This window comes from Mollisia scopiformis (assembly GCF_001500285.1).
Source record: "Mollisia scopiformis unplaced genomic scaffold LY89scaffold_25, whole genome shotgun sequence".
Lineage (NCBI taxonomy): Eukaryota > Fungi > Ascomycota > Leotiomycetes > Helotiales > Mollisiaceae > Mollisia > Mollisia scopiformis.
Genome location: NW_017263605.1, coordinates 623236 through 636042, shown reverse-complemented (window position 1 = coordinate 636042; position 12807 = coordinate 623236). Strand labels below are relative to the sequence as shown.

Below are 12807 nucleotides of genomic sequence, written 5' to 3'. Positions count from 1 at the left end.
CTTTTGTGAGGGCGCCAAGGCCCGAGCGTCTGCTCACGTGACGGCTATGCCCATTTAGGGGCATAGCCACAGAATGGGTTCAACCCATCACAGATATAGAGAAGCTTAGACGGCTATTGGAGAACGGGATCCAGCATTCTCCACGAGGCTTTTTCGATTCGACACTTCATTATAAGCTGCGCAAAATGGCCAGCGGTGTCAGGGGTTGAACCCCATAATGCTTCGGCTACGCCTCGCTTAAGCACCAGCCTCCTTATTTTCTTTACGAGTTGCAATCTCCGATCTAAGACTTTAATCTTATGGTAATTAGCTTATGCCGAGGCTTCTACGAAGCCTCTGATCCTATGTATATAAAGCCTTAGTTAGCTACCTTTCAGTTCTTCATCGAATTCATGTGACAGCACGGTGGGAAGCTTAGTACGTAGACGAAGTATCGATTCGGCTATCTCTTAGAATCTAAAGGTAAAGAGGAAAGAAAGGAAGGAAGCGCCGGAAGGCAGGGCATATATACAGGCGAGCGGTCACGTGAGTATTTCGTAGCGGGCACGTGACTCCATAACCGTGACATTACCCCCCCCTTCCGAAGAACGACGTCCTCGTCGTTGCATCCATCCAATTATTATTATCCAAGTGATTATAATTGTCAATTCCATCGTCGAATTGTTTCTTCCAAGCTAGAAGGGCCTCTGGGGGACCAGGCTTGCTTGGATTAGTCATGTGATACGCTATCAGCTTGTTAGGAGCGTATTTGAAGTCGGACGCCGGGTACCATTCTAGGTCTTCGTCCATGTTCAGCCACTTCACTCGGTACTGCAGCTGCTTTCGTCTTAGTCTGGAGGCCAAGATCTCGTCTACTTCCCATTCGATATCACTAGTTATGTTGACTTCTGGCGGAGGCTCTTCTTCTTGACCAGGCAGCGGGTCTGCGGGGTCTCTCCTTAGCTTATCGGATGAGAATATAGGGTGCACTCTTATAGAAGCGGGCAAGTCGAGCTTGTACGAGTGTCCTCTCTTCTCTAGGATCAAGAAGGGGCCAGCTCGTACATTGTCGAGCTTGCGACTAGGACGCTGAGTATTATACTGGGTAATCGTAACGTAGGCCTTGTCGCCTACTTTCTAGTCAACTACTCTTCGCCTAGTATCTTGCGAGCGCTTCATGCGGTCTTAGGCTTGTTCCATATTCTTTCTGGCAATAGCAATTGCCTCGTCCATCCTTCTAGCTAGCACTAGCGCTTTCTCTCGATTCAGCTTGGCGCTAGGGGTGTTGTCGCTATCCGGACGAGTATTCTAGTCGAAATAAAGTACGGGAGCGGTGCCGTACAGCACTTCGTAGGGTGACATTCCTATACTAGCTTGAGGGAGGCACAGCTGAGCGTAGTCCATTATAGGGAGCATATCTAACCAATCGTCCTAGTAGTACGATACAAATGGTGTTAATCTAGCCTAGAGAACTTGGTTATAATTCTCTGTTTAGCCATCTGTTTGTAGGTGGTAGCCAGTCGAAAGCGTGATCTTAGTGCCTATAATGCGGCAAAGTTCTTGCCAGAACTTAGAGATGAATTGAGGACTACGATCGCTAACGATCTGCAAAGGGCGTCCGTAGTATCGGAAGATATTTGTGAGAAATAAGCGGGCTAGTTGCTCTGCATTAATTGTCTTGTGGCAGGGTATGGAGACAGCTTGCTTGCTGAGACGGTCGATGATTACGCAGATACTATCATAGCCGTGCTTGTTAGGAGGGAAAGAGCAGAAGTCTATAGAGAGTTGTTGCTAGGGGCGTTCTGGAATCGGCAGAGGTTGCAGTAAGCCAGGAGTCTTGTCTCGAGGGGAGGAGGCTCTAGCACAAGCATGGCAGTTCCGTACGTACTGAGCCACATTACGGAGCATGTGAGGCTAGTAGTACCTTTAACGGAGGATCTGGTACGTCTTGTCTCTTCCAGGGTGGGCTGTAAGCATCTGGTTGTGAGCTTCTCGAATCAGGTGCACTCGTAGATAGTCTTGATTAGGTACAACTAGCCTATCTTGGTACAAGAGCAATCCATGCTTTAGCGAAAAGTCCTCATTATCCGGACGTTTAGCTTGTAGCCTGAGGGCAGCTAGCGTTCCTGCTTCCCGGTTGGCTTGCAAGATGCGGTCGATCAAGTCGAAAGAGTGCTCTATAGTAGCTCTATCCACAGGGGCTAAGGCTAAGGAGGATATCCGTAACTCGCTATAGATCTGAGGATCTAGCTTATTAGCTATAAGGAGTGTTTGGATACGAGAGGCTTCCTTAACAGCGTCTTGCGAGCTTGTCTCATTACTTCGGCGAGTTAAAGCGTTAGCTTTAAGGTTGTCTTTACCAGAGCGGTACAAGATAATGAAATGGAAGTCTGCTAGCAGCTCTGCCCAACGGGCCTGCCTGGCTGTTAGCTTCTTGGATAACATAAAGTACTCTAGGGCTTTGTGATCGGTGTAAACCTTGATAAGTGTAGGGGTAGAGGCTAGTTCAGCTCTCTATTCCTTTATAATCTTCACAATAGCCAGCATCTCCTTGTTATAGATCTCGTAATTCAACTTAGTAGGGGCTATAGTCTTAGAGAAATAGGCCACAAGTAGCCACTGCTCTCCATGCTTCTGGTTGAGGATTCCTACCACTACACCATCGGAGGCGTCCGTTTCTATCATACACTCGAGCGCGGGGTCGTAGTGTTGTAGAATTAGTACTGTAATAAGCTGTAGCTTAAGCTTCTCAAAAGTAGTCTCGCAATCGCTATTAAAGTAGAAGGGGACGTTCGCTTTCGTAAGCTAAGTCAAGGGAGCTGCAATCCTTCCATATTCCCTAATAAATCGGCGGTAGAAGTTGTAGAAGCCTAAGAATAACTGTACGCCTTTAACCGTACTAGGGCGCTTCCATTCCTCTATTACTCTCGTCTTCTCTAGGTCTACAGATATGCCTTCTATACTAATAATAAAACCCAAATACTTCGTATGAGTCACGTTGAATTCGCACTTCTTGAGGTTAGCTTACAAGCCGGCGTCTTAAAGTCGTTACAGCACTTTTCTCATATACTCTTCGTACTCGAGGGGATTATCGGAGTAAATAAGGATATCATCGAGGTAAGCAGTACAAAAATCGTCTAAGTAATCAAACAATATATCGTTCATATATCGTTAATACGTAGCAGGCCCATTAGTAAGTCCGAAAGGCAGGACTTTGCACTTATACGCTCCATAGCGAGTACGAAAGGTAGTTAGTTCTTTCGAATTAGGGTGCATTCGGATTCGGTAGAAGGCTTAGCGTATGTCTAGCTTCGTGTAGATCTTCGCAGAGGCGATTCGAGCGAAAGTCTTGTCGATTAATGGCAATAGATACCGGTCTTTGCGCGTAATAGCATTTAGCTTTCGGAAATCGATGCAAAATCGTAAGGCTCCGCTAGATTTCTTTACAAAGAGGACGGGTGCCGCAAATGGGGCCTAACTAGGTTCAATGAAGCCTTTAGACAAGTTGTCTATCAAGTACTGCTTAGTGACTGCTAGCTCTTTAGCGCTCATCTTATAAAGAGGCGTGAACTAAAGCTCCGCTTCGTCCTTCTTAAGGGCGATCTTATAGTCGTACGAGCGAGAAGGAGGCAGTATATTGGAATCGTTTTTAGAGAAAGCTCGAGCGAATGCTTAGTATGTTGCTAGGATAGACGGCTCGACTTCCTTGATCTCTACTCCTAGCCGTGCTTCTTAATGACGCTTATCCTCAATCAACCGATCTAGCTCGTACAAGCTAGTAGTAAAGAGCTTAGTATCTGGCTAGCGAAAGTTGAGGTAGAACGCTTCTAGCGTAATTAAACAGAGGTCTACAGCTTTTGGTATTAGTATGTAGTCTGATAGCTTTGGAGGAGGCTGCGGTGGAGTTGGCTTTTAACTCAGCTTTCTAGACAAGGCATTATCCATCTTATGCATATTGTCTCAGTTATCTAGGGACTAGGTACGCTTCCCAAGTAGTCGGGGCACATAACTTTGCGGTTTTGCCGATATAGGTGGGGGCGGACGAGCTAGTAGTGGCTTTTTTAACATAAGCTCTTCTTTTGGTATAGGTAGGAGGCTTGGTACTTTTGGTGGCGTAGTACTAGGCTCTTGTGGCGGCGGGGACGGTGAAGGTGGGCTTAAACTGTTGATATTTAGCTGGGTATAGCTATGTTGAGCACTACTTCTTTGTTGTTGATCCTGGATCTCTACTACTAAGTCACGACGGTTGGTATCCAACTGGTCCTGGCTTCTAAGTCCAACCGGGAGCTTTCTCATATAGTAGCGAGGCACGTGCTTGTCGGGCAAAGTAGATCGTACGTCTGAAGGCGTGTAGTCCTTTGGCCAAAGGAGTTGGCGCTTAGCTACGTTTAGCTTGACTTGACACATCTTTAGCCAGGTGCGGCCTAGAATAATGTTATGGGAGCCGAGCTTTGTAACCAAAAAAGGGACTAAGAGCTGCTTCCTTCCGTCTACCGTGAGGTGGAGGCGTAGGTAATGAGAGATAGCTTGTTTAGGTCTGCTATTAAAGCCTAAAACAGGGATAGGAGAGCGTAAGCGCTGAAACTTGGCACCAGTAAAGTTCGCAAAGTCGCGGGCAAGGGCAGAAGTAATGAAGGCAAAGCCATTTGCTCTAGTGTCGATGAGAGGGTGAACGGTAGTACTAATTGCATTAAAACTGATAGTATATGGGTACGAAAAGTGTGTTCCACCTATCACTGCTCGTAAGTCTAGCTTTAAGCAATCGACAAAGCGGCCTAAGAAGGAGACTTCCCTTAGGCTGCGCTATTTCCCGGCATAAGCTGACTTGCGTTGTCTTTATCGTCTTCTACCTCTTCCTCTTCCACGTGGCCTTGAGGGTAGGTTGCAATCTCTTCTATCTCTAATACACTCTCTATATTAGTAATATCCAAGTGTGTAACCGAAGGGCAGTCCTTCGCAAAGTGACCAATCCTCTTGTAGTTGAAACACTAGCTAGTCTTTGGGTCAGGGGGAGCTACTGACTACTGGCGGCTAGGAGTGCCTTGCCGATGAAACGTAGGGGCAGTAAGCTTGGGAGACGATCGAGGTGGTCCGGGCAGATAGTGTTGTGTTGTCCTGACTAGTACCTGGGGTCCTTAGACGGTAGTAGAGCGAGCTTCCGCACGAGACTTCCTTAGGGTCGGCACTAGCTTCGTCTGAGCTACGTGTGAGAGTTCGAGGTCGGTCTGCTCTACTACAGCGCAGAGGTTGGTAAAGCTTTGGCGCATACTATACACTTGGCCTGCAATAGCGATACGGATGCGGGGCGTAAGCTTAGAGCGGAAATCCGAGAAGAGCTAGTCTCGTAATATCCCTGCTTGAGCTAACAAAGTGAGAAAGCGGATCTTGAACTATCGCACAGTCTCAGTGTCTATTATAGCTAAAGAGCGATACTCATCTTGCTTCTTCAAGGATTCAAAAGGGTCTACATAAGCTATAGCCAAGGACTAGACCATCTCTTCCAACGTACGGAACGCATGGTGGACTCTTCGTAGAGTGGTAGGGAAGCGAGTTAGCAGTTGAGCTCTAGCCTCACTAGTAGTACGACTAAGGGCGTAGTTCATCCGTTGTTTCTCTGATACGCTAGGGTCCATATAACCTGAGGCCTCGAGCTTGGAGTCCAGGTCGATTATCCACGAATCAAACGTAGGGTCTTCTCCATTGTCAAAGAGAGGTGGGTCAGGGAAACGATAGTTGGTCCGGAGTGCTGGCGCAATAGACTTAGTTTGAGGGGCAGGCGTTAATTGGGTAGGGATCTCGCCTCTGTGGCGTCTTGCAGATGGTCCTCGAAAATGAGGATGGGTCCGTCTGTTGCTATCTGACGAGGAGTCTCCTGAAGGGTCGTCCGGAGCAGCGTTTGAGGCGAACTGGGCCGGTCTCAGATCGGGGCCCATAGCGGGAGCACTATCCGCAATAGTACTGGCGCGAGTAGCTCTATCTCGAATAAGCTGTTGCCGAGCCGCTTGGATCAAGGCAAGGAGCTCAGGATCGTCGTCTGCAATTTCGGCAAAGTCGGTTTGACGTAAGGGGCTGGTTTGAGAAGTCCGAGAGGGGGCACCCGGCGTAGGGGTGAGTGTGTGCCCTTCAATAGAGGGTCTTAGGGAGGGTACGTCGTCCGAAGAGACGGCGTCTTCGATGGGGGAGTGTCGTGCACTCATTCTTGCAGGCGGAGGATAGTAGATGATTCGAGGAAGCTTTCGAGGGCTGGCCCTTTGAGTAGAAGTAGAGGTGCGTACTCTGGGGGAGGAAGCTTCGTTATTGTCGACTATATCGAATGGCTCTGCAGTCTAAGTGTCGACATTCGACATCGGGGGTCTGGTGGTGCTGAAGATATAACTAAGGATATACTCTTCGCGGTACACGTCCAACGCGTACAGTCTCTAGTCGGATATTCTTTATTATGCCTTCCCAGGCTAGTAGGGGGTTGTTTGACCTTTAGATAATGTGACAGCACAGTGGGAAGCTTAGTACGTAGATGAAGTATCGATTCGGCTATCTCTTAGAATCTAAAAGTAAAGAGGAAAGAAAGGAAGGAAGCGCCGGAAGGCAGGGCATATATACAGGCGAGCGGTCACGTGAGTATTTCGTAGCGGGCACGTGACTCTATAACCGTGACATCCTTACCCTGGTAAGGTCACGTGGGTTGGTATGGTGAATGAAGTAAGATAAGGCAATGATATTGTAGTTAGGAAAACTTAATCAAGTTGAGCACGAAGCTCCTATCTAACGGGTGACAACCTAGGGTTATATAGAACCTGAGTGTCGTGGAGTAAAACCCCCTCCTAGAGTTTTACCGTTCCTTAGAGTTTTACGGGAGAGTAAAACTCCATCACGTGACCCACCGTGCGGCCTAAGGCCCACTAGTCCCGTGATCGTGACAATTACGAATTATAAAATAAAAAATTACGAAATTAAATAATGTCACGGTTATGGAGTCACGTGCCCGCTACGAAATACTCACGTGACCGCTCGCCTGTATATATGCCCTGCCTTCCGGCGCTTCCTTCCTTTCTTTCCTCTTTACCTTTAGATTCTAAGAGATAGCCGAATCGATACTTCGTCTACGTACTAAGCTTCCCACCGTGCTGTCACAAATAAACGTTAAATTACGTAATAAAATTTTTATAAATTTTATTAAATTCTACGTATTTTTGTTGGAAGCACAGTATTCAGCTGTAAATCACGTGATATTTGCATGTGCTGTGAGACGCGGCCACAACAAGCAGCAGGTGCTGTACTAATCGTGGTATTGCGTCTACCCTGTCACGGGTTGGATGCAATGAGTCAAAGCAAGAACCTGATTGTATTACAAGAAGAATTAACTAAAGAGAGAAGAGTTCCTTCTCGTACGAAAGCTCCTTAGAAAAAGGGGCTTTCGTAGGTTCGTAGAATGGCCCGCGCGCTTTGGCGTCGCACGGTCACATGCGGTCTCGCGTAGTCACGTGTAGGCTGCACTACGTAGTAGTGCAGCCAAATATCGGGTTCAACCCGTCACAATTAGTTTGCTTGAAGAGTTGTAAAGACCGTAGAATTCCAACTAAATTTATGTTATTGAGAGATAAGAAACACGAAGGTCGGGAATACCTGCAAGAGATGTAGTGTGATAGCCGAAACTCCCAATAAAAAACCAGAGAAATCCCTGAAGCCATCCAACTCGAAGAACGTTCTTGAACGATGGGATGCCAATGTCAAGTGACATGCCCAGTTGGTGACGATCGTCGAGCTGACTTCTGGAAGGAGCGTTCAGGATCTGCATGACAAAGTTGATAGCGCTGAGAAAGGCGGTGCTAAGGATATTGATACCGACATGAAGTCCAGAATCCAGGAAGGATATTTTGCTGCAGCTGCCGGTGTAGAGTAGCAACGCCGTGTGATCTGGGATACCGAGTGGCAATGAATAAAGTTATGCCCGCGTTCAAAATGAAGATTACTGTTGCACCCAAGGTAGCCGACTTTACACCAGTACGCCATGCGCGTTGGTGGAGATCCGGCTGCAACGGACCAATTTCAGCGTACTTGTGTCCTCTTACAAGCTTGTCGTACACACGCTTGAGATACGGCTTATGCTCAGGATTTTCCGACTCCATCTTAGGGGAACGATCGTCAAGTTGCTTCGGATGACCAAGCATCGGTGTATGATGATCCTCGTTAGAGGAGAGCGACTGCGCGGCATCAGGCTGAGAAGAGTTGTCCCTGCCATAAAAAGGTTGCAGCTCATGGTCTTCGGCCGTGGATTGACGGCTGGTAGAATATACCATTTCACAAGGATGCTTCGAAACTTTTGAGTTGCTGGTGCTGGCACGAGTTGGTATTTATGGCTGACGATGTTAGTCCGGAAGACAAGAGCAGCAAGAGGGACCCAAGTCTATCTCGTGAAAGACGCCAGTAGTTCATGTCTCATATACTCAGCCACACAGTGAAAAGGCGTCAATAAGTTATGTCTCATACGCTCAGCCGCACCGGCAGTGCTGGTTAAGCGAGCTTGATGAGCCAGCAGTACAAAAAAAACATGCTTTTTCAAGTTGGATTTACTTCGTTGACTTGCGCGCAAGAGTAGACAAGAGTATCGTTTCGCTAAAATAACAAAAAGAGACCCCTGAGTAGATGGTCGCTTGCTCCAAAAGGTAATGCGCAAAAAAAAGCAAAACCGCTTTCTCGACATCAGTAAGTTGAGAAAGCTTTTTCATGCAAAATGTATTGAAAAGCAAAAACGACGCCTGAGTGATTCGAACACTCGCTCCCGAAGGAAATGCCTGATCCACTTGGTTGAAAACCATAGCAGGGCATCGCGTTAACCACTCCGCCAAAGCGCCTGATAATTGGCAGGGATTTGCTTATTTAATTGTATAATGTGTATAATAAAAGTTCACTTTTGGTGTCTAAAGTTGCTGCATTACCAACGGTTTCTGATAAGCGAGGCGAGCTTTGATCTTGCCCTTGCCCCGCTGGCCCCTGAGAAACGTTCTTCTTCATGTCCTCTCGCATGATTTTATATATTTAACAGATATTCATCCTGGCTATAATTTACAAGAGATAGCAGTGAGTAGTTCCCGTAGCGCACCACTTGCAGCACAACTCCATGGCGGCCGGGTTGGCCAAAATCAGAAAGATTTCAAGCGGAACTCGGAGATGCTCTAAAAGTCAGCCAAGCCAGTAATTGCGGTAGGGAATTTCGTGGATTTGTCTCCAGAATACAGCAACATTACTACAAACTTCGTCCTCATCACACTAACTTTATTTTTCAAGGACGAAGCCTTTCCTGTAGGCTTGAAGTGAGAGAAGCAAGCCACGTCCTAACTTTCCATACACTAAAAGCTCCAACATCCACTATTCCCTCAACTTCCCCTCAACTTCCCCTCACGCCACCAACATCACCAACCGCCAACCTCACCGGTATCCTCGCGCCATCCAACATATCCTTCCCGAACCTGCCCTTACCCCCAACCTCCCAATATCCGTCCTATTCCACCCCGCACAACAGCAATTAACCAACATCCCCGGATTCTCTCTCGTAAGAACAGCGCGTGAACAAAGGATTTGCTCAAGTTACGTACAAACCCCCTTCACGTGATTCCAGCCAGATTCCTCCCCTATACTAGTTTGAACAGGCTAGAGGTAGGAGTCTGCGAGCGGGGAGTGTCAATGAGCACGGGATGAATTTTGCTCGAATGGTCTCTGAGTACGATCTGAGTTTCGAAGACCCGGTGCTGTTACATTGACTATTCTCGATCCCTGATTCTTCCTCCTGTATTTCAGAAGAGCTCGCATATATTCCTCGTACCCTTCTAACTCACGTCGAAAGTTTTGACAGTGTTCTCGTAGCAGTATTCCTGGTCGGCGTCGTTGTTCAGAACATCTACCAAGGAATTGATCTTCGAGATGAGGTTTTGGAGGGTTGACGGTGATATAGTGTCAAGGGTCTTGAAGTAGATGATGTTGCTGTGCTGTGGTTTGACGTCTGGGGATGCGGATTCTCGAGATGTGGCGTTGATTGCAAAGGGTAGGTTGTGGGGAGCTTGGGCGAGGATATGGCGTATTGATGGCCTAGTCCACGGTTTCAGTTTGTTACTACTATGATCATGTTCAACGACTGAGCGTGTACGTGAGATCGGATGTAGGTTGTAGTGAGGGATGTTTCTTGGAGATTTTGCTTGATCACAGAAAATTGAAAGACTTGTTGTTATTCCTTGCCCGTACGAGCTTTTAAATGTAGCTGAAAAGGACGAACGAGAGTTCCTGGCAATACAGTTCCAAATATGGCAAGGCATGTTCACCTCTCGCCCGTGCTGAAAAAGGCAAGGATGTTCAGTGATTTGTTCAATGTGGGCCTGCGCCGCAATTTTTCTTCTTGGCTGAGAATATGCTGTTCCACTTACACAGTACAAAAGAAGAACAGCAAATTTACTGGAAACGCTTTGAATTTCCTCCTTCGCATGCCTTTTGTGGCAAAGATACCTCACGCGAGCTTCCCCAGCAAAAGACACATTAGTACGCATGCTGACTACTGAAGACCCACCCTTGAACTCGGCATATTCAACCTTTCCATGCTCAATCGAATCAATAACATCTTTCACTAAAGTAACAATCCTGTCACTAGCCCAGGAAGGCACCATGTCCATGATTCCATCAACAGCGTACTAAACAACAATAGCCGTTCTCGACTCCAGCTCAGAATAGTGTTTATATTCATTCGTATTTGGGAACCCCTCTATCTAGTGTGTATCAAGTAAGAAAGCAAGCTTCGAGCTTGTGAAGAGGATTTCCGGACTTTTCGCACCCAAGAGGGTGAAGAGTAGATACACTTTTATTAACCCGCAAGAAAAAGAAATTGAAACGCAGTTGAGCAAATCTCATGATACTCACATATATAACTGACACAGCCCTTGAACGTAGTCTATACTAACAGAATCCTTTCAAGCTTTTCGAGAAGTTCACATTGAGTTGAGAATCTTGCGCTGTGTATTTAAGCGAACGAATTGTTCGTCTGAGTGTGAAGTACACATTGTATCACTCGCAGGATCACTTGCGACCTGATCGAATGCTGATTCTTGTGAGCATAGCTGCTGAGAGGTGAAAACTCTAGAGAACGATGATGGAAATCGGTATATACGATACTCTTAGTAGTAAGAAAGGAAGAAACTGTTAAATTTAGATCGTGAGAGAGAAACGACCACTCCACATTTAAAATCATGCAGAAAGAATAACGTTACTCACACATCACAGCACACCCAGCACAAAAACATGCGTGCAAAGAGCAACCCAAGGTTTTATCCTCTACGTACGCACAACCCTCTACTTCGCCCCCCCCTCCACCTCATCCGCTTTCTCCACACCCCCCACCTCCCCCTTCCCCTCCCCATCCTCATCCAACTCAGGATAATGTCTATAAACCCCCATACTATACCTCTGCCTCTTCACATCCCCCAAATACTTCCCAATCCTCTCCCTCCCCCTCACCCTCCCATACAGCCCAAAAACCCTCCTATACCCTCCCCCCTTTTCCAACCTCCTCATCGCATTCGGAAACGCAAACTTGACTCCATCAATACACTGCCACAGCACCAAATCCGCGACCGTCAAGCGACCCCCATACAGCCACTCCCCGCCCTTGCTCGCTTCCCCAGTTAGGACTCTCTCGAAATAGCCCAGGAATTTCGGCAGCCGGTTCGTGATGTAGTCGTTCGCTTTGCGCTTCGCTTCCACCTTCTGGTCTTCGTAGTACAAGCTCGTCGAAACGGGATGGTGCACGTCATGCGGCTCGTTGCTCAGTCCATCTAGTGCCGTCAGGACCAATTCATTGACTTTGTACGGTGCATCTTCGTCATCGTCAGCGCCCATCAATCCGTGTCTCTTGCCCAGATAAAACAGGATGTTAGACGTCTGATTTATGGTTAAATCTCCGTGTTTCAGTATCGGGGGCGCGAGGGGAGGCGGGTTATGTGCGTCGCCTAGGTTGGCGGTCGAGATGGCGGTGGTGACGAGCTTCATGCCGTCTTTCGTGTGCGCGGAGTCTGTGTACGGGGCGCCGACTTCTTCGAGGAGGAGGCGGATGTGTTCGCCGCGGCCGGGGATGCCGGGCCAGTAGATGAGGTGGTAGGGGGCGTCTTTGGGGGTTTTTTGGCGCTTGGGGGGGTTGGGTTGCGTGGTCATTGTTGGTTGATGAGCGGGATGTGTTGCTGGATGAGGTTTAAGAGTCTGTTTGGGTTGAGGTTTAATTGTGAGCGGGTGAGGTGATGAGGCTTTTGTGTAGAGAGCTAGCTGTGATGTTTGTTGGATTGTCGTTAAGCTGAGCTGACATGATGTTGTATGTTCGAATAGCGGACAGAAAAATCCGGACTAATTAAGCGATGGTTCGAGTACCACACTCTTTTCAACTCTCGATTCCAACCTCTTAGAAAAGTCGGAAAGATGAAAAAATAAATTTATTAGATAGCTAAGATCTAAGTCTTTTGTAAAGCATAATTCCATGAATCTGTATTAAATATTAACAATTCAATATTAGTTTTTCTTGAGGTGTTTATTTCGTCCGGGTATTTTGTCCACCGCCCGCGAGAGCGGGGTGAGCGGGGTCGGAGATCACTTTTTTTTGTCATCTCCGACGGAGCTTGTTAAACATGATGTGAGACACTCGTCCTACAATCCACAATTCACGTATTAAAAAAAATGATATGCAAGAACGAAAAAGAAAATAAAAAAATCCTCCACTATAATCACAAACTCATTATTTAAAGTAAACATAGAAAATGAGAAAAGGATCAGCTGACCTGGAAGTTTAAAGCTTGATGTGAG

General features: G+C 47.1%; 4 protein-coding genes and 1 non-coding gene across 5 annotated transcripts; all 5 read right to left on the bottom strand.

The window, feature by feature from the left end:
* Positions 1-5153: 5153 nt before the first annotated feature.
* Positions 5154-6517, bottom strand: LY89DRAFT_251412 (uncharacterized protein). Its single transcript, XM_018206197.1, has 2 exons — positions 5555-6517; positions 5154-5369 (listed from the first exon to the last, which is right to left on the bottom strand). Exons 1-2 carry the CDS (start codon positions 6174-6176, stop codon positions 5293-5295), a joined length of 699 nt encoding a protein of 232 aa, XP_018065184.1. The 5' UTR covers positions 6177-6517; the 3' UTR covers positions 5154-5292.
* Positions 6518-7456: 939 nt separating this feature from the next.
* LY89DRAFT_674942 (uncharacterized protein) lies at positions 7457-8276 on the bottom strand (the record flags this gene model as incomplete). The annotated part of the gene is made up of 3 exons (XM_018213471.1): positions 7457-7467; positions 7603-7862; positions 7903-8276. The coding sequence occupies 3 exons, from the start codon at positions 8274-8276 to the stop codon at positions 7457-7459; spliced, it is 645 nt and encodes a 214-aa protein (XP_018065183.1).
* A 453-nt stretch (positions 8277-8729) lies between these two features.
* LY89DRAFT_t69 lies at positions 8730-8831 on the bottom strand. The gene has a single exon. It is a non-coding gene; the product is annotated as a tRNA-Ser (tRNA).
* Positions 8832-9227: 396 nt separating this feature from the next.
* Positions 9228-10637, bottom strand: LY89DRAFT_723391 (uncharacterized protein; the record flags this gene model as incomplete). The annotated part of the gene is made up of 3 exons (XM_018218814.1): positions 9228-9478; positions 9813-10062; positions 10474-10637. 3 exons carry the CDS (start codon positions 10635-10637, stop codon positions 9365-9367), a joined length of 528 nt encoding a protein of 175 aa, XP_018065182.1. The 3' UTR covers positions 9228-9364.
* Positions 10638-10981: 344 nt separating this feature from the next.
* Positions 10982-12520, bottom strand: LY89DRAFT_710558 (glutathione S-transferase domain-containing protein; the record flags this gene model as incomplete). The annotated part of the gene is made up of 2 exons (XM_018217837.1): positions 11359-12520; positions 10982-11059 (listed from the first exon to the last, which is right to left on the bottom strand). The coding sequence occupies exons 1-2, from the start codon at positions 12166-12168 to the stop codon at positions 10982-10984; spliced, it is 888 nt and encodes a 295-aa protein (XP_018065181.1). The 5' UTR covers positions 12169-12520.
* Positions 12521-12807: the final 287 nt, after the last annotated feature.